This window comes from Salvelinus fontinalis, chromosome 3, assembly GCF_029448725.1.
Source record: "Salvelinus fontinalis isolate EN_2023a chromosome 3, ASM2944872v1, whole genome shotgun sequence".
Classification (NCBI taxonomy): Eukaryota; Metazoa; Chordata; class Actinopteri; order Salmoniformes; family Salmonidae; genus Salvelinus; species Salvelinus fontinalis.
This window is the reverse complement of record NC_074667.1, coordinates 19,018,097-19,039,887: the sequence shown is the minus strand read 5'-3', so window position 1 is coordinate 19,039,887 and position 21,791 is coordinate 19,018,097. Positions and strand designations below refer to the sequence as shown.

Below are 21,791 nucleotides of genomic sequence, written 5' to 3'. Positions count from 1 at the left end.
GTAAAAGTAATGTATAACAACCCCAGATGTAAAATAGTAAATAACGGCTACTTCTCAGAGAGTTTTGAATTGTCAAGAGCAGTTAAAAAAGGGTGTCCACTGTCACCATATCTATTCGTTATGGCTATCGAAATGTTAGTTAACAAGATCAGATCAAATAACAACAACTCTCCTTCCATGGCCTCCAACTGCTCTTAAACACAAGTAAAACTAAATGCATGCTCTTCAACTGATCGCTGCCCACACCTGCCCACCCGTCCAGCATCACTACTCTGGACGGTTCTGACTTAGAATATGTGGACAATTACCTAGGTGTCTGGTTAGACTGTAAACTCTCCTTCCATACTCACATTAAGCATTTCCAATCCAAAATTAAATCAAGAATCGGTTTCTATTTCGCAACAAAGCATCCTTCACTCATGCTGCCAAACATACCCTCGCAAAACTGACCATCCTACCGATCCTTGACTTCGACGATGTCATTTAGAAAATAGCCTCCTACACTCTAATCAGCAAATTGGATGCAGTCTATCACAGTGCCATCCATTTTGTCACCAAAGCCCCATATACTACAAACCACTGCGACCTGTATGCTCTCGTTGGCTGGCCCTCGCTTCATATTCGTTGCCAAACCCACTGGCTCCAGGTCATCTATAAGTCTCTGCTAGGTAAAGCCCCGCATTATCTCAGCTCACTGGTCACCATAGCAGCACCCACCCATAGCACGCGCTCCAGCAGGTACATTTCACTGGTCACCCCCAAAGCCAATTCCTCATTTGGCTGCCTTTCCTTCCAGTTCTCTGCTGCCAATGACTAGAACGAACTGCAAAAATCACTGAAGCTGGAGACTCATTTCTCCCTCACTAGCTTTAAGCATCAGCAGTCAGAGCAGCTCACAGATCACTGCACCAGTACATAGCCCATCCAAATACCTCATCCCCATACTGTTATTTGTTTTGCTCCTTTGCACCCCAGTATCTCTATCTGCACACTTATCTTCTGCACATCTATCACTCCAGTCTTTAATTGCTATATTGTAATTTTTTCGCCACTATGGCCTATTTATTGCCTTACCTCCCTTATTTGCACACACTGTATTTAGACTTTTTCTATTGTATTATTGACTGTATGTTTGTTTATTCCATGTGTAACTCTGTTGTTTGTGTCGCATTGCTTTGCTTTATCTTGGCCAGGTCGCAGTTGTACATGAGAACTTGTTCTCAACTAGCCTACCTGGTTAAATAAAGGTGAAATAGAAATAAATTAGACGATTAGAAATCCAAGGCTTAAAAACAAAAGGGGTCCATGTATGCCAATGACTCAATTTTTATATTAAGTCCGTAAGTTAGATCGCTGTAATGTCTCATTGAAGATCTAGATAACTTTTCTGGACTCTCTGGAATAAAACCTAATTACGATAAGAGTACAATATTACGCATTGGATCTTTAAAAAATACTTTTACATTACCCTGCAGTTTACCTATAAAATGGGCTGACGGTGCAGTACACACACTTGGTATTCATATAACAAAAGATATAAATGGGCTCTCTACAATGAATTTCAATAGAAAACTTGTAAAAATAGACAAGATCCTGCAATTATGGAGAGGTAAATACCTCTCTATTTATGGGAAAATAGATTAACTCCTTAGTCATATCTTAGTTTACTCACTTACCTATGGCGCTGCCTACTCCTGATGATTCATTTTCAAATCATATGAGCAAAAAATATTACTCTTTATCTGGGATGCTAAACCAGGCAAAATAAAGTGTGCCTTATCTATATAATGAATATGAACTGAGTGGGTTGAGATTATTAAATATAAAAGCACTAAACCTCTAAAAGCTTCACTTATACAAAAGTTTTACTTGAACCCTAATTGGTATATTACTAAGAAAAGCTCATCTATTGTTAAAAAATGGCCTTTTTGTCTTTTTGCAGATTGCCACGTCTCATTTTCGATTAATTGAAAATATTTTTTTTTCTCCAAAGTATCTCTCTTTTTCAAACAAGCATCGCAGAGCTGGCTACAATTCCAAATTAATTCCCTTGAAAAGATAGAACAAATATTACAACAAATATTATGGCTGACCTCAAATGTGCTGGTTGATAAAAGAACTGTGTTTATGAATGTTTGAAAAGGGTATTTTGTTTTTAAATTATATTGTAAATTGGAATGGTAGAGTTATGTCTTTCATGGAGTTATTAGAATTGTATGGGAAGGTCTGCTCAATCCAAGATTACAACCAATTGATTACATCATTACCCCAAAACTAGGCAGGTGCCAGCGGGAGGAGGTAGGGAATGCTCATCCAGAAGTGGCGCTCCTAGTGGCCGGGGACTTTAATGCAGGCAAACTTAACTCATTTCTAACAGCATGTCACATGTGCAACTAGATGAAAAGAAACTGTAGACAACCTTTACTCCACACACAGGGAAGCATACAAAGCTCTCCCTCGTCCTCCATTTGGCAAATCTGACCATAATTCTATCCTCTTGATTCCTGCTTACAAGCAAAAACTAAAGTAGGAAGTACCTGTGACTCGCTCAATTCGGAAGTGGTCAGATGACGCGGATGCTACGCTACAGGACTGTTTTGCTAGCACAGACTGGAATATGTTCCGGGATTCATCCAAAGGCATTGAGGAGTATACCACCTCAGTCATCGGCTTCATCAATTCATCAAAAAGTGCATTGACAACGCCCCCCCCCCCCAGTGACCGTACCTACAAATCCCAACCAGAAGCCATGGATTACAGGCAACATCCGCATCGAGCAAAAGACTAGAGCTGATGCTTTCAAGGAGCGGGACACTAATCCGGACGCTTATAAAATATCCCGCTATGCCCTCAGACGAACCATCAAACAAGCAAAGTGTCAATACAGGATTAAGTTTGAATCCTACTACACCGGATCTGATGATAGCAAAAAGCTTGGAGCACCTTAAAATACATTTTGGGAAAAAAGGCAAACTCAGCTCCATCATTCGTTGAAACAGATGGCTAATTCATCACAAAACCAACTGATATTGCAAACTACTTTAATGATTTTTTTCATTGGCAAGATTAGCAAATTTAGGCATAACATGCCAGCAACAAATGCTGACACTACACATCCAAGTATAACTGACCAAATTATGAAAGACAAGCAGGGTAATTTTAAATTCCGTATAGTTATTGTTGTCTATCAACAATGATATTGCCACCCCTATGTGCCCTCAGGCTTAGAGGGAAGCAAAAGTCATTCCGCTACCTAAGGATAGTAAAGCCCCCTTTACTGGAAAAAAATGTGTTTGACCAGATAAAATGCTATTTTACAGTTAACAAATTGACAACAAACTTTCAGCATGCTTATAGAGAAGGACATTAACAAGCACAGCACTTACACAAATGACTAATGATTGGCTGAGAGAAATTGACGATAAAAAGATTGTGGGGGCTGTTTTGTTTCAGTGCGGCCTTTGACATTATGGATCATAGTCTGCTGCTGGCAAACCTTGTGTTATGGCTTTACACCCCCTGCTATATTGTGGATAAAGAGTTACCTGTCTTACAGAACACAGAGGGTGTTCTTTAATGGAAGCCTCGCCAACATAATCCAGGTAGAATCAGTAATTCCCCAAGGCAGCTGTCTAGGCCCATTACTTTTTAAAATCTTTACTAATGAATTGCCACTGGCTTTGAGAAAAGCCAGAGTGTCTATGCGGATGACTCAACACTATACATGTCTATACAACACTATACAAACACTTAACAAAGAGTTGCAGTTAGTTTCTGAGTGGGAGGCAAGGAATAAGTTAGTCCTAAATAGTTCTAAAACTAAAAGCATTGTATTTGTGACAAATCATTCACTGAACCCTAAACCTCAACTAAATCTTGTAATAAATTATGTAGAAATTGAGCAAGCTGAGGTGACTAAATTGCTTGGAGTTACCCTGGATTGTAAACTGTCATGGTCAAAACATATTGATACAACAGTAGCTAAGATGGGGAGAAGTATGTTCACGATAAGGCGCTGCTCTACCTTCTTGACAACACTGTCAACAAGGCAGGTCCTACAGGCCCTAGTTTTGTCACACCTGGACTACTGTTCAGTCGTGTGGTCAGGTACCACAAAGAGGAACCCCGGATAACTACAATTGGTTTAGAACAGGGCAGCACTTAAAATGTACACAGAGCTAACATTAATAATATGCATGTAAATCTCCCATGGCTCAAAGTGGAGGAGAGATTGACTTCATGACTACTTGTTTTTGTAAGAAGTGTTGACATGCTGAATGCACTGAGGTGTCTGTTTAAGCTACTAGCACACAGCTAGTACACCTATGCATACCCCCACAAGACATGCCATCAAAGGTCTCTTCACAATCCCCAAGTCAAGAACAGACTATAAGAGGCGCACAGTACTACATAGAGCCATGGCTACATGAAACTCTATTCCACATCAGGTAACTGTACAATCTGATTTCAAAAACACCTTATGGAACAGTAGGGACTGTGAAGCAACACAAACATAGGCACAGACACATGCATACACACGTAGAGATGAATTTTGTACTAATTATATATATATATATATATATATATATATATATATATATATATATATATATATATATATATATATATATATATATATATATATATAATATGAGGTAGGGGTGGAGTAGGGGCCTGAGGGCACACGGTCTGTGAAAGTATTGTAATGTTTTTAAAATTGTATAAACTGCCTTCATTTTGCTGGACCCAAGAAAGAGTAGCTGCTGCCTTAGAAGCAGCTAATGGGGATCCATAATAAATACAAATACCTTCGTTGGATGTGGCAGGGCTTGAACACTATTACAGACTACAAAAGGGAAACCCAGCAGCAAGGTGTCCAGTGACGTGAGCCTACCAGACGAGCTAAATGCCTTTTATACTCGCTTAGAGGCAAGCAACACTGAAGCATGTATGAGAGCACCAGCTGTTCCGGATAACTGTGTGATCACGCTGTCCGTAGTAGATGTGAGCAAGACCTTAAACAGCTCAACATTCACAAAGACGCGGGGCCAGACGGATTACCAGAAAGTGTACTCAAAGCATGCCCGGGCCAATTAGCAAGTGTCTTCACTGACATTTTCAACCTCTCCACGGCTGAGTCTGTAATACCTATGTGTTTCAAACAGATCACCATAGTCCCTGTGTCCAAGAAAGCAAAGGTATACCTGCCAAAATGATTACCACCCTGTAGCATTCACATCGGTAGCCATGAAGCGCTTTGAAAGGCTGGTCATGGCTCACATCAACACCTTCATGGCAGAAACTCTAGACCCACTCCAATTTGCATACCGCCCCAACAGATCCATAGATGACGCAATCTCAATCGCACTTCACACTTCCCTTTCCCACCTGGACAAAAGGAACACCTATGTGAGAATGCTGTTCATTGACTTCAGCTCAGCGTTTAACACCATAGTGCCCACAAAGCTCATCATGAAGCTAAGGACCCTGGGACTAAACACCTCTCCTCAAATCCTGGACTTAGTGACGGGCTGGCCCCAGGTGGTAAGGGTAGGAAACAACACATCTTCCACGCAGATCCTCAAGGGTGCATGCTTAGTCCCCTCTTGCACTCCCTGTTCACCAACGACTGCGTGGCCAAGCACGACTCCAACACCATCATTAAGTTTGCTGACGATACAACAGAGGTAAGCCTGATCACAGACAACGATGAGACAGCCTATAGGGAGGAGGTCAGAGACCTGGCAGTGTTGGGCCAGGACAACAACCTCTCGCTCAATGTGAGCAAGACAAAGGAGCTGATTTTGGATTAAAGGAATAGGAGGGCCGAACAGGCCCCCATTAACATCGTCAAGACTGAAGTGGAGCAGATCGAGACTTTCAAGTTCCTTGGTGTCCACATCACCAATAAACTATCATGGTCCAAACACACCAAGACAGTTGTGAAGAGGGCACGACAACATCTTTTCCCCCTCAGGAGACTGAAAATATTTGGCATGGGTCCCCAGATCCTCAAAAGGTTCTACAGCTGCACCATCGAGAGCATCCTGACCGGTTGCATCACCGCCTGGTATGGCAACTGCTCGGCACCTGACCGTAAGGCGCTACAGAGGGTAGTGTGTACGACCCAGTATAGCTTGGGGCCAAGCTTCCTGACATCCAGGACCTATATACTAGACGTGTCAGAGGCAGGCCCAAAAAATGGTTGAAGACTCCAGTCGCCCAAGTCATAGACTGTCCTCTCTGCTACCGCACGGCAAGAGGTACCGGAGTGGCAAGTCTAGGACCAAAAGGCTCATTAACAGCTTCTACCCCCAAGCCATAAGACTGTTGAACAACTAATCAAATGGTCACCCGTACTATTTACATTGACCACCCCCTTTCTTTTCACACTGCTACTACTCACTGTTTATTATCTATGCATAGTCACTTTACAAATTACCTCGACTAACCTGTACCCCTGCAATGATTAGGTACCAGTACCCCCTGTATATAGTGTCGTTATTGTTTTGTACATTTGTGTTAATTTTGAATTGATTCGATTAATTAAACTCTATTTCTTGAACTGCATTGTTGGTTAAGGGCTTGCAAGTTAGCATTTCATGGTAATACCTGTTGTATTCGGCTCATGTGACAAATAGAATTTGATTTGAACTGGTTTGTCTGCCCAATATAAAGGACCAAAACGGGCGGAGGAATAAAAAAAGCATAAATAGGAATACCAGTTTCATTTGAGGACCAGGATGTTGACAGCTGTGCCATAAGGATTGCTAAATAGTTGGGAAGAGATTTTTGATGTTCCGATTCCATGGTACAGGGTGTATGAGTTGATATATGATGTTGCTATGGATGGTTACAATGTGTTTAGGGTTGATAGGAAAGGCAAAGGTGGTGGTGTTGCTATTTACACAAATAATCTTCTTCGTGTGTCTCTGTTAAAGGCTACTTCCAGTCCTAAACAATTTGAATTGTTGGCTTTAAATCTGCAGTTGTGTTCCAAATCAAGAATAACAGTTATAGGAATCTATCATCCACCTTCCGCCAAGAAGTGTGTCCTAAACAAACTCACTGATTTAATTGCCATATCTATTACACCAGATGTGTTGATTGCTGGAGATTTTAATCTTGCATGGGGAACGCAGGATGCTGATTGTCTAAATGATTTTTGTACTAATCAAAATTTGACCCAGCTGATTACAAAGCCCACTCGTCCAAACTTAAAGGACCCTACAAAGTCAACTTTGATTGACCTCATATTTACAAATACTCCAGAGAAATATGCTGGGAGTGGGGTATTTGCTTTGGATATTGGTGACTACTGTCCAATTGCATATGTCAGGGATATACGGACGCCTCGATCCAAACCTTGTTTGACCTTTATTTTGAAGACTTTGATTGTATTGCATCTATACCTGACCCAGAGTTGGCTCTTAAAACCACTTCTCAAATGTTTTCAATTGTATTGTAGATTAACATGCTCCCTTAAAAAAGAAATTGAATAAAAAATTGGTCTTGCCCTTGGTTCAGTCCAGAGCTATCTGAAGTCATACACAACAGAGATGCTACCTGGGCCGAAGCTAGATTCACAGACTCCCAGACCCAGACTGGCAGTCTTTTAGGCAGTTGAGAAATCTGTGTGTGAAACTAGTTAAAAAAGCACAATCAGATTATTATGTTAATACACTATCTGAATGTACAGGGAACCCAGCTAAATTTTGGAAAGCTGTTAAAGGACTGAAGGGTTGTATCCCCTCTTTTCTCCTCCAATAAATTATTTTAGATTCTGGCCCTATTACTGACAAAATTGATATCATTAATGCATTTAAATCGCCATTTAAACTCTGCAGGCTTTATATTTGAATGTATTTCAAAGCCAGCTCTCGAAAAGAGTAGTTTGGATGTAGATGGTGAAAATCTATTGAATGATACTGAAAATGCTAGTCAGGAGTTTTCTTTGTTAACATTATACAAAAAAAAAAATCCACAGGGGCTAATCATTTGGATCCTGGTCTGCTTAAGTGTGCAGCACTCCTAATTGCTGGCTCAGTAGCCCACATTTTCAATTTAACATTGTTATCAGGAAGTATTCCAAAAGCTTGGAAATCCGCATATGTTCTGCCACTCCATAAGGGTGGGGATACAAATTAGAGGTCGATCATGATTTTTCAACGCCGATACCGATTATTGGAGGACCAACAAAAGCCAATACCGATTAATCGGACGATTTTGAAAGATATTTGTAATAATGACAATTACAACAATACTGAATGAACACTTATTTTAACTTAATACATCAATAAAATCAATTTAGCCTCAAATAAATTATGAAACATGTTCAATTTGGTTTAAATAATGCAAAAACAGAGTGTTGGAGAAGTAAAAGTGCAATATGTGCCATGTAAGAAAGCTAACGTTTAAGTTCCTTGCTCAGAACATGAGAACATATGAAAGCTGGTGGTTCCTTTTAACATGAGTCTTCAATATTCCCAGGTAAGAAGTTTTAGGTTGTAGTTATTATAGGGATTATAGGACTATTTCTCTCTATACGATTTGTATTTCATATACCTTTGACTATTGGATGTTCTATAGGCACTTTATTATTTAGTATTGTTCAAGGGGAACAACTACTCCAAGTCTCGGAGCTAGTGACGTTTGAAACGCTATTAGCGCGCACCCCGCTAACTAGCTAGCCATTTCACATCGGTTACACCAGCCTAATCTCGGGAGTTAATAGGCTTGAAGAGCTGCTGGCAAAACGCACAAAATTGCTGTTTGAATGAATGCTTATGAGCCTGCTGGTGCCTACCATCGCTCAGTCAGACTGCTCTATCAAATCATAGACTTAATTATAACATAATAACACACAAAAATATGAACCTTAGGTCATTAATATGGTCGAATCCTGAAACTATCATCTCGAAAAGAAAACATTTATTCTTTCAGTGAAATACGGAACCGTTCCGTATTTTATCTAACGGGTGGTATCCATAAGTCTAAATATTCCTGTTACATTGCACAACCTTCAATGTTATGTCATAATTACGTAAAATTCTGGCAAATTAGTTTGCGATGAGCCAGGCGGCCCAAACTGTTGCATATACCCCGACTCTGCGTGTAATGAACGCAAGAGAAGTGAAACGAAGTTGTCTGTCTTTGTTAGGAAGAAATAATCTTCACACAGTTTGCAACGAGCCAGGCGGCCCAAACTGCTGCATATACCCTGACTCTGTTGCAAGAAGTGACACAAAGAAATACATGTTAGCAGGCAATATTAACTAAATATGCAGGTTTAAAAATATATACTTGTGTATTGATTTTAAGAAAGGCATTGATGTTTATGGTTAGGTATACGTTGGAACGACAGTCCTTTTTCGCAAATGCGCACCACATCGATTATATGTAACGCAGGACACGCTAGATAAACTAGTAATATCACCAACCATGTGTAGTTAACTAGTGATTATGATTGATTGGTTGTTTTTTACAAGATAAGTTTAATACTAGCTAGCAACTTACCTTGGCTTCTTACTGCATTTGCGTAACAGGCAGGCTCCTCGTGGAGTGCAATAAGATGCAGGTGGTTAGAGCGTTGGACTAGTTAACCGTAAGGTTGCAAGATTGAATCCCCGAGCTGACAAGATATAAATCTGTCATTCTGCCCCTGAACAAGGCAGTTAACCCACCATTCCTAGGCCGTCATTGAAAATAAGAATGTGTTCTTAACTGACTTGCATAGTTAAATAAAATATATATATATATTTTTTTTTTTTATCGGCCAAATCGGTGTCCAAAAATACCGATTTCCGATTGTTATGAAAACTTGAAATCGGCCCTAATTAAATCTGCCATTCCGATTAATCGGTCGACCTCTAATACAAATGATCTTGACAACTATCTTCCCATTTCAAGACTACCTTGTTTAGCAAAAATGATTGAATCCTTGGTTAATGTACAACTTCATCCTTTTTATATAATAATTGTATTCTTAATATAAACCAATCAGGGTTTAGGCCTGGGCATAGTACAACCACGCTAGTTGCTAATGATCTTGTCAATACCTTGGATGCTGAAAAGAGCTGTGCTGCCTTGTTTATTGACCTGTCAAAGGCGTTCGACACTGTTGATCATTCTGTTTTGCTGAAGAAATGATCAAGAGTAGGCCTGGGATATAGAGCCCGTTTATGGTTTCAGAATTATCCTAGCGACAGAACTCAGGCCATCTTGATAGATGGGGTTAAATCAGAATTTCTTGAGATTCAAAAAGGTTTTCGTCAGGGTTCAATTTTGGGTCCATTATTGTTTTCTTTGTATATTAATGACATAGGAAAAACTGTTAATTATTGTAGCATTCATCTCTATGCAGATAACACAGTTTTGTGCCATCTCAGTGCAGCAGGCCATTTGTGAACTTCAGCATGACTGATTCAATTCAGAAATCACTTACAGACCTTAAATTAGTGTTAAATACAAGTAAAACATAGCTCATGCTGTTCTCTAGGTCACGAAATGTTGACCCTGAGAACCTGCATATTTGCGCTATAAAAATGGAGCCCAAATTGAGCTTGTTTCTCAATATACGTACCTAGGTGTCTGGATTGATGACAAGTTATCCTTCCTAACGCATATAAAAAAATATGACTAAGAAGCTAAGATCCAAGATTGTTTTTTTATAACGAAATAAATCATGCCTTAGTATTAAAAATAGGAGAAATATTGTTAAAGCAACGCTTCTCCCTGTATTGGATTTTGGTGAAATTGTTAACATGCATACGGCAACCTCGGTTTTAAAACCCTGGGATGCAGTCTACCATTCTGCAATATGTTTTATCACAGGGACAATCTTAGGACTCATCATTGTAGGCTGTATAAAAATGTGGGATGGGCCTCACTGTCTGTAAGAAGAGAGCTGACTTCTCATAAATGTCTTTACAAAGCAATCTTACAGAACCTCCCTCCATATGTAACTTCATTAAGTAAGATAAGAATAATAAGTTACCAAACCCGTTCACAGGAATGGATAACACTAGAGATCCCTTCAGTCTCCACAGACTTAGGAAAATCCTAATTTCGTTATTTGCACATAATTTGTGGAACAATATGCAGAGTTCACTGCAGCTAGATGTACTGGTGCCACTCAGGCAGTTTAAATTATTGATTGAGAACCTCTATGTAGTTGAATGTGATTGCTTTTATTAAATGTTTATTTTTGTTAATTGTGTGCTGAATTATGTATATATATATATATATATATATATATATATATATATATATTTTTTTTTACACATGTGTATGTTTTAATATTCTGTTTTTATTGTAATGTGTACAGGGCTCTCTTGTAAGAGATGTTTAATCTCAATGTGACTCCCTGTTGAAATAGAGGTTAAAAAATATATATTTAAAAAATGACAAGATTCAAGACATTGTGCTTTTCAGCTAAAATTATTGTACAGAATTCTTGCCACCAACAAAATGTTGAATATTCGGGGCATGCAATCATCACAGCTCTGCAGATTTTGTTGTGAGGATACAGAATCAATAGACCATTGTAGCCTGAGGTAGCCTGTTTCTGGTCTCAGGTTCAGGAATGGCTGAAAATGCATAACATTGATCTAAAATTGACCCTAGAAATAGTATTGTAGGGAGATCTGGAGAGACCTGGTCAGTCAATCACTAATATACTAATACCCCTAGTAAAAAATATTTATCTTCAACTCGTAATCTGTGGATTATGTTCGATTAGATAGATTCAAATTGTATGTTAAACATTACAGCATAGTTGAAAGATATATGGTGCGTAGAAATCAGAAGAGGGTGGCCAGCAGAGATTGGTGGGATGGGCTGAAGGAAGCTGAGGGTTGGGATGTGGAATTGGAGACAAGTGAGAGTGGAGTTTCTGGGCGGGGGATAGAATGACGGTCAAAGAGAAAATTCAAAAAAGAAAGTAAAAATATAACATCTAAAAAAATATATATATATTTTTAAAAGTATGTTTGAATGACACTGACATGCTGACCAGACCACTCGCGCACACGACGTGTCAGCCGCAAGATATATTTAGAAACCCATGTTATTCAATTACTGCACCCACACTGCTCGCGAGCGTCTGCGTTGCCAAGGGCTAAAATAGAACTCCTTTCTATTCCTGATGAAGATCGCGCTGCAAGTCCTGCCTCTCCCATATCCTCATTGGTTTATAGAAGCAGGTACCCACGTGCCATCCCCTTATTGGGTATACCCACATGGGTAATTGAAAGATGAAATGTTTTGCAGGTTGTCGTTGTAAAACTAGGAAAGTGTAGATGCCAATCCCAATATAAGTTCAAAGATGAAAAAGCCTGGAAGGAGGAGAGATGACTAGAAACGATTCGGTTGGCCGTTTTATGTGTGAATTAATTGTCGGAGTAGAGGACCTTGTGCATTTCAGGTAAAATAACAACCTAATGTTTATATCCCAGGACAAATTAGCTAGCAACAGCAAGCTAGCTAAATTGGACAAATTAGCTAGCAAGTGCAAGCTAAATAGCTAAATTGCCATATATGTTTAATGCTTTTCGACCTGTCCCCAAATTAATGTCATTGGTTCAGAGTTTGTTTTGATATTTTAACCTGCGTGTCGTGATCGCGTTTGGTGTAGGGGGACAAAATAAATGAATGCACGATGGCGCACGAGCGCAGCCGGTTTGGGTTCCGTGTGAGGGGCAGTGTTGTTAAAGCTAATGCATGTTTGCCTGAGGCTGATGCGGCGCAGATGTTTGTACACATGCATATACACGCTCTCATTCAAATGCACACACGGACACACACACATACACAGGTAAATAGTGCCGGATGGTTGAGGGGCAACTCTTAGGGAACTGTGGGGTGGATCTAAGAGGGCTGGTGGCCTGGCGGTTGGGAGCTTGGGCCAGAGGCTGATAGATCGCTGGTTCGGGTCCCCGTTTTTGACCTTGTGGAAGATCTGTTGACTTCCCTTGAGCAGGGCGCTGATCCTGGTTGTTTCTGTGGGTCGCTCTGGATGGGAGTATGTTAATTGATTGACTGATGTAGAAGATGATCGGCTTCACTGCAAGTAGATTGTATGTTTTAATATTTTTAAAAATCAGGAAAAACTATGTAGGCTACTGAGCTTGTCTGAAAAAATGAAGACACACAAATTACTAAAGAGGGAGCCAGAGATCAATATAGCCTAATCAGAAGAGAGAAAAAAACGATTCCCGACCCAACCCTCCTCCTCCCGCTGCTGCTGGCAGATATAAATACACCTTATGGAACAGCGGGGAATGTGAAAAGACACACACACACACACACATAATAAGACACGCACTCTACACACACGTACACATGTAATTTGTATTTTAGATATGTGGTAGTACAGTTTTGGCCTGAGGGAACACAATGTGTTGTGAAATGTGTTATCAATTTTTAATTATACATAACTGCCTTAATGTTGTTTGACCCCAGGAATAGTAGCTGTAAATGGGGATCCTTAAATAAATACAAATGAAAATACTTCTATGCGTAATCAGGCGCATGTCCTTACTCAAGATTGACAGGAGCGCTCCAAACAGAAGACAATTAATGAAATGACAACTCACAAATGGAATGAAATAAAACAAAAACTCACAAGTTTAGCCTAGGTTCTGCGCTCTGCAAACGTGTCCACTCCTACAATGACAACTGTAAGACTGTAATAATAATATATTGAACGCATTAAAAAGAATTAACAGTAACCAAACAAACATTGTAGATGAGAAATTATGGTAATTTAGTGTAAATTCACTACCGGTGATACTGGTGGGTCATGCCAGCGGCCTCTACAATGGATTAGTCCACTCAGAAAGGTATGACTAAGATGGGTGTCCTGTGCGTCATATATATTTTTTTAGACTGTATATTTGCCACTGCTCGACACAAAAATAAAATAATATTGGTCGACCAACAGCCTATCTACCAAACAATCGACCAGTTAACAAAATTGGGTCAGCCCTAGAGTCAACATGGACCAGCATCCCTGTGGAAGGGGGGGGGGGGGGGGTTACAACTCAATATTAAGGTGTACCTAATGTTTGGTATACTCGAAGTTGGAAGTTTACATACACCTTAGCCAAATACATTTAAACTCAGTTTTTCACAATTCCTGACAACTAATGACTCTGGTAAAAATTCCCTGTTTTAGGTCAGCTAGGATCACCACTTTATTGTAAGAATGTGAAATGTCAAGAATAATAGCAGAGAGAATGATTTCAGCTTTTATTTCTTTCATCACATTCCCAGTGGGTCAGAAGTTTACATACACTCAATTAGTATTTGGTAGTATTGCCTTTAAAATTGTTTAACTTGGGTCAAACGTATCGGGTAGCCTTCCACAAGCTTCCCACAATAATTCCTCCTGACAGAGCTTGTGTGACTGAGTCAGGTTTGTAGGCATCCTTGCTCGCACACGCTTTTTCAGTTCTGCCCACAAATTTTCTATAGGATTGAGGTCAAGGCTTTGTGATGGCCACTCCAATACAGTGACTTTGTTGTCCTTAAGCCATTTTGCCACAACTTTGGAAGTATGCTTGGGGTAATTGTCCATTTGGAAGACCCATTTGCAACCAAGCTTTAACTTTCTGACTGATGTCTTGAGATGTTGCTTCAATATATCCACATAATTTTCTTCCCTCACGATGCCATCTATTTTGTGAAGTGCACCAGTCCCTCCTGCAGCAAAGCACCCCCACAACATGATGCTGCCACCCCTGTGCTTCATGGTTGAAATGGTGTTCTTCGGCTTGCAAGCCGCCCCCTTTTTCTTACAAACATAATGATGGTCATTACGGCCAAACAGTTCTATTTTTGTTTCATCAGACCAGAGGACATTTCTCCAAAAAGTACGATCTTTGTCCCCATGTGCAGTTGAAAACCGTAGTCTGGCTTTTTTATGGCAGTGGCTTCTTCCTTGCTGAGCGGCCTTTCAAGGTAATGTCGATATAAGACTCGTTTTACTGTGGATATAGATAGTTTTGTACCCGTTACCTCCAGCATCTTCACAAGATCCTTTGCTGTTGTTTTGGGATTGATTTGCACTTTTCGCACCAAAGTACGTTCATCTCTAGGAGACAGAAAGCATCTCCTTCCTGAGCAGTATGACGGCTGTGTGGTCCAATGGTGTTTATACTTGCGTACTATTGTTTGTACAGATGAACGTGGTACCTTCAGGCGTTTGGAATTTGCACCCAAGGATGAACCAGACTTGTGGAGGTCTACAAATTTTTTCTGAAGTCTTGGCTGATTTATTTAGATTTTCTCATGACGTCAAGCAAAGAGGCACTGATTTTGAAGGTAGGCCTTGAAATACATCCACAGGTACACCTCCAATTGACTCAAATTATGTCAATTAGCCTACCAGAAGCTTCTAAAGCATGACATAATTTTCTGAAATTTTCCAAGCTGTTTAAAAGGCACAGTCAAGTTAGTGTATGTAAACTTTTGACCCACTGAAATTGTGATACAGTGAATTATAAGTGAAATAATCTGTCTGTAAACAATTGTTGGAAAAATTATGTGTGTCATGCACAAAGAATATGTCCTAATCGACTTGCCAAAACTATAGTTGGTTTACAAGAAATTGTGGAGGAGTTGAAAAACTAGTTTTAATGACTCCAACCTAAGTGTATGTAAACTTCCGACTTCAAATGTATATTATCTTTTCTGCATATTTTATATCTGGTATAGTCATTTAAATATGCACTATGCAGAAATAGTGCTGCTATTTCCTGGTTACAAAAAATGTAATAGTTCGCCTAATTTTAGTTTATGTGACAAAACATGTAAGTATAGTGTAGAGAATCATTGTACCATCTAAACCGCTGTGAAATATATTTTCCACAACCAAAAATATTGTATTTTCAGCTGTTTGAAGCTGGTGTAGAAAACCGAAAGAATAGAAGTAGCGCACACAGAACAGATCTACAGCTTCTTAGACTTTCAATGAGAATGACAGATCTATAATACACATTTCTATGTGAATTTGGCCAGGTCGCCCAAAAAGTTACATATTGCAGCTTTAAGTTAACACAAAGTGTTATGTCCATCCGGAAAATGTGCAATGCACCAAAATGTGTATCCCACGACCTTTATCTCTTTCCCTGCCTTGACCCACAAGTGGGTCCCAACCCACAGTTTGGGAAGCACTGGTCAAGGCTGCATACTGGTCTGTGTGGCGGCTGTCAAGTAAAGTATATTCCTTGGTCAGTGAGATGTAATTATGAAGTACTTATAGGGGCTGTAAAATAGTCTACACCCTTGTCTGTGTGGAGGCTGTAAAGTAAAGTCTACGTCCTGGTCAGTGTAGAGTACTTACTGAGGCCAGTGGTAGGTGGCGCCTGCGAGCCTGGCTGTGCCTGGAGATGAAGGAGCGTGCTGACAGGCGGTAGTGGTTGAGCAGGCAGGTGATCACCACCACCATCACCATCATCACCACCACGATCACCAGGATCTGCACAAACTCCAACTGGGCTGGAGAGAGAAGGGAGAGGTTAGAGCTAGTGGAAGAGTGGAATACTTGATGATTATACCACCTAAGCTTCATCAACATATCATGTTTGGGAGCAGCAGAAGTGAGAGGATACTATGTATTGGACCCTCTTTTAGTCTAGCTCTGGTTATTATATTGGATGTGCGTGAAACTCCCTTCATTCATAGAAAGAAGAACCCAAGAGGACAGATAGGAGGATATGTACATTGCACAGTTTATTGGGAAAGGGTGTTTGGGACATTTTGGGACCATGGTAATTGAAGACAACTTAGTCCGATGTTACGAAAAGCAACTTGCATAGGTCTACAGTGCATTCGGAAAGTATTCAGACCCCTTGACTTTTCCACATTGTTACGTTACAGCCTTATTCTAAAATTGATTAAATGTTTTCTTTTATTCTCATCAATCTACACACAATACCCCATAATGACAAAGCAAAAACTGGTTTGCAGAAATGTTTGCAAATTTGTAAAAAACGTAAAACTGAAATATCACATCTACATAAGTATTCAGACCCGTTACTCAGTACTTTGTTGAAGCACCTTTGGCAGGGACTACAGTCTCGAGTCTTCTTGGGTATGACACCACAAGCTTGGCATACCTGTATTTGGGGAGTTTCTCCAATTCTTCTCTGCAGATCCTCTCAAGCTTTGTCAGGTTGGATGGGAAGCATCGCTGCACAGCTATTTACAGGTCTCTCCAGAGATGTTAGATTGGGTTCAAATCCGGGTTCTGGATGAGCCACGAAAGGACATTGAGACTTGTCCCGAAGCCACTCCTGCATTGTCTAGGCTGTGTGCTTAGGGTCGTTGTCCTGTTGGAAGGTGAACCTTTGCCCCAATCGGAGGTCCTGAGCGCTCCGGAGAAGGTTTTCATCAAGGATCTCTCTGTACTTGCGCCCTTCATCTTTCCCTCAATCCTGACTAGTCTCCCAATCCCTGCTGCTGAAAAACATCCCCACAGCATGATGCTGCCACCACCATGCTTCACTGTAGGGATGGGGCCAAGTTTCCTCCAGACGTGATGCTTGGCATTCAGGACAATGAGTTCAATCTTGGTTTCATCAGACCAGAGATGTGTGCCTTTGAAAATCATGTCCAATCAATTGAATATACCACAGGTGTATTCCAAGTTGTATAAACATCTCAACGATTATAAATGGAAACAGGATGCACCTGAGCTCAATTTCGAGTCTCATAGCAATAGGTCTGAATACTTATGTAAATAAGGTATTTCTGTTTTTTTTATCTTAATACATTTGCAAAAATGTATTAAAACCTGTATTCCCTTAGTCATTATGGGGTGTTATGTGTAGATTGATTAATGTTTTTATTTATTTGTATCCATTTTGGAACAAGGCTGTAACATAACAAAATGTGGAAAAAGTCAAGGGGTCTGAATGCTTTCCGAATGCACTGCATGTTTGTTGACCCTTCATTTTACAGCCCGGTAATTACTAGACAATAACTAGATAAATACCTATTAGCAAAAAGTAAACACATGGTAACTATTTGGTCTCAAACGTACTTACTAGGTACCAAACAAGTACATACTCCATACTTACTTAGTAAATACAAAGTAACAAAATGTAATTATATAGTAGTCCTCTTAACTTCTTTGGGACAGGGGGGCAGTATTGAGTAGCTTGGGTAAAAAGGTGCCCAGGGTAAACTGCCTGCTACTCAGTCCTAAAAGCTAGAATTTGCATATAATAGTAGATTTGGATAGAAAACACTCTGAAGTTTCTAAAACTGTTTGAATGATGTCTGTGTATAACAGAACTCATGGCAGGCAAAAACCTGAGAAAAAAATCAAACCAGGAAGTGGGAAATCTGAGGTTTGTCGTTTTTCAACTCTTTGCCTATCCAAGATACAGTGGAAATGGGGTCATATTGCACTTCCTACAGCTTCCACTAGATGTCAACAGTCTTTAGAACCTTGTTTGATGCTTCTACTGTGAAGGAGGGGGGAATGGGAGCTTAATGAGTCAGAGGTCTGCCAGAGTGGCATGAGCTGGTCACGCGCGTTCTTGTGAGAGTTAGCTGCGTTCCATTGCAATTCTACAGACAAAGGAATTCTCCGGTTGGAACATTATTGAAGATTTATGATAAAAACATCCTAAAGCTTGATTCTATACTTAGTTTGACATGTTTCTACAAACTGTAAGATGACTTTTCGTCTGAACTTTTGCCTGGACCTGCAAGCGCGTCGTGAGTTTGGAATGTGTACTAAAAGCACAAACAAAAAGGAGGTATTTGGACATAAATGGACTTTATCGAACAAATCAAACATTTATTGTGGAACTGGGATTCCCGAGTGCGCATTCTGATGAAGATCATCAAAGGTAAGTGAATATTTATAATGCTATTTCTGACTTTGTTGAGTCCACAACATGGCGGACATCTGTATGGCTTGTTTGGGCTCTGAGCGCTGTACTCAGATTATTGCATGGTGTGCTTTTTCGGTAAAGCTTTTTTGAAATCTGACACAGCGGTTGCATTAAGGAGAAGTTTATCTAAAGTTCCATGCATAACACTTGTATTTTCATCAACATTTATGATGAGTATTTCTGTAAATTGATTTGGCTCTCTGCAAAATCACCGGATGTTTTGGAAGCAAAACATTACTGAACGTAACGTGCCAATGTAAACTTAGATTTGTGGATATAAATATGAACTTTATCGAACAAAACATAAATGTATTGTGTAACAAGAAGTCCTATGAGTGTCATCTGATGAAGATCAAAGGTTAGTGATTCATTTTATCTCCATTTCTGCTTTTTGTGACTCCAGTCATGTGACACGTTGGCTGGATTCACAACAAGTGTAGCTTTAATTTCGTGTATTGCATGTGTGATTTCATGAACGTTTAATTTTTAGAGTAATTTTTTGAGTAATTTATTTGAATTTGGTACACTGCATTGCCACTGGATGTTGGCCATGTGGGATCCCAGAGAGGTTAAGTCCCAAAGGTTTGTATTGAGGACCTTATACTGATAAGGTCCTCTATACTTACCTTTGGCCAAAAGGGGACTGCTATATAATTCAATTTAGTTATTTTTCATTTACTAATGTAGTACTTCCTTGCGTGGTTCCTAGTAAGTATATTTGGGTAGAGCTGGGATGATAAAGCAAAAATGATCGACACCGACATTGACCTCCTCCTACCGAAGCATTTGGCTTAGGTCAGTAATATTTCGTGATTTTGCTAAACAATGTTCCAGACAATATTTTGTTCTAAAACCATTATTTTTGGTCAACAGTAATAGCCTATGCATTATGTTGATTGCTGCTATGAAAGTATCTGCCTGGCCCTGTTTCACTGTGGGCTGCATTCTGTGGGCTGCATTCTGATAAACACAAGCATATGACCGCTCAAAATGAAATAGCAAGAAAAATATCCTTTTCTTGTTACATAGAGGAGAGACACAGATGTCTAAGTATATCATTTATTTCTCACCTCTCAATATTGAGTTCATGGCACCACTTTCCAACCGGAGTAGGCTACGTAGTATGATTTTGATGGGCCCGCAGAGCCAAGTGGAACATGCCATTTGCACTGAATAGGCCCACATCAAGTAGCATAGGCCTAGCACTAGAATGTTTTGTAGGACATTACGTTTACTGATAGCCATGTACGCTAATTGATTAATCTATCTAGCAACAAGATCTTAGAGTTAGCAATCTACTAAGTGTTTTGAGTTCCCACTTTCTCAGGTGGTGAATAGGCTAATATAGCCTATGCCAATAGGCCCATGCACAAGGATGTCTACAAATTAATCTCTGAAGAGCCCAAAAATAATTTGATCATTCTGGATCCTATTTTGACAGGTTGCACATCAAAATATCAATGATGCATTTCCCGGGATATGTTACATGAAATAGCTTACTTTTTATAACATTGCATACCATCTCAGTTGTCTTACTTGGCATAAAAATAAATCCTGCTGCTAATATTTTCTATTTTGATGTATTTATCGTTAGAGTAAAATAGTTACATTTATCTCTATATAACTTTTTGTCCATATTGCCAAGCTATATATTTGGGACCAATATTGTGAGAATTATTTTGAAACATACCCTTAGTATTCGTAACAACTCTTAAAGTAGGCACATATGATATCCTACTCAATAGAAAAGCCAAACAGGAACTATTTTAAGTACCACATCATCGATGATATGCAAGACATCAAGTATTATGACAGGTATGATGTCAGTGATATGACAACTTATACTGTCATCATGACTGGCTGCTTCCAGTCTTATGACATGTTTGAATATTATCATCATAGCGCACCACGTGTGCGCGTGTAGTAAAATGAGTAGAGCTATTGGTCAGCTCAGAGGCTCTATTGATTCCAAGACGACGGGAGCTCTTTTCCCAGAAGAGTTCACAACAGTGTCGAGGTAGACAGTGCAATCTTTGTTTGGAGACAGGGCAGGACAGCCTGACCTTCCCCTCCCCCCACGTGACCCTGGCAGACGGAGCACACAAACAGACCCAGAAGCAGACAGAGACATACAAATGCAGGACTCCGCACGCACGCACACACACACACTTTCTAACTCAGGCATACTTTGTGTTCTTCTCACACTTCAACAGTCAGAGAGAGAGAGAGAGAAAGTTCACGGACAGCCCCACATAAAAAATCCAGCAGGGACTTTTGCCCCAAGCAACAACTCAAACACAGACAGTCTAACTGAGCAGATAAGCAAAGCATAAGCTAACATAGTAGCTTCCTCTGTGAAACAGCCTAAGGTCGTTTCCATGTAAAAACACCAACATATGAAATTCATAGGAGCATATCAAATTATGTGACAAAATAAAGCTGAGTCTATATTTTGGGGAAATGAAGGCATAGATACAAATTTCAACCATTATCCGTCTTAAAAATTAGGTCATAACTAATAGCTTTGATTTTTGTTCAAACAGATTGAAAAAGCTTCTTAGAAAACACCTACCAGAAAATAGGTATTACAATTCATCAAAACACAATAATGTTGAAGTAAAGACCCCTGCCAGCTAATATCACCACTTGTATTTAGTTTGAGAAATTATTTGCCTTCTGTAAGTTTAAGCAACATTGCCTTGTACCTTGTAATTATGTTACCAAAAACCCACATACAGTGCCTTCAGAAAGTATTCATAACCCTCGACTTATTCCACATTGTGTTGTGTTACAGCTTGAATTCAACATGGATTAAATAGATTTTTTTCTCCATCACCCATCTACACACAATACCCCATAATTACAAGGTAAAAAATGTATAAA

At 39.7% G+C, this 21,791-nt stretch overlaps 1 protein-coding gene across 2 annotated transcripts in view; it reads right to left on the bottom strand.

Moving 5' to 3' along the window:
- Positions 1-21,791, bottom strand: part of pmepa1 (prostate transmembrane protein, androgen induced 1) — a 95,134-nt gene that overhangs the window by 13,846 nt on the left and 59,497 nt on the right. For both annotated transcript variants that reach the window (XM_055908463.1, XM_055908471.1), the window contains exon 2: positions 16,346-16,500. In XM_055908463.1, coding sequence (XP_055764438.1) covers positions 16,346-16,500 — 155 coding nt within the window. The remainder of the gene's footprint in view (positions 1-16,345; positions 16,501-21,791) is intronic.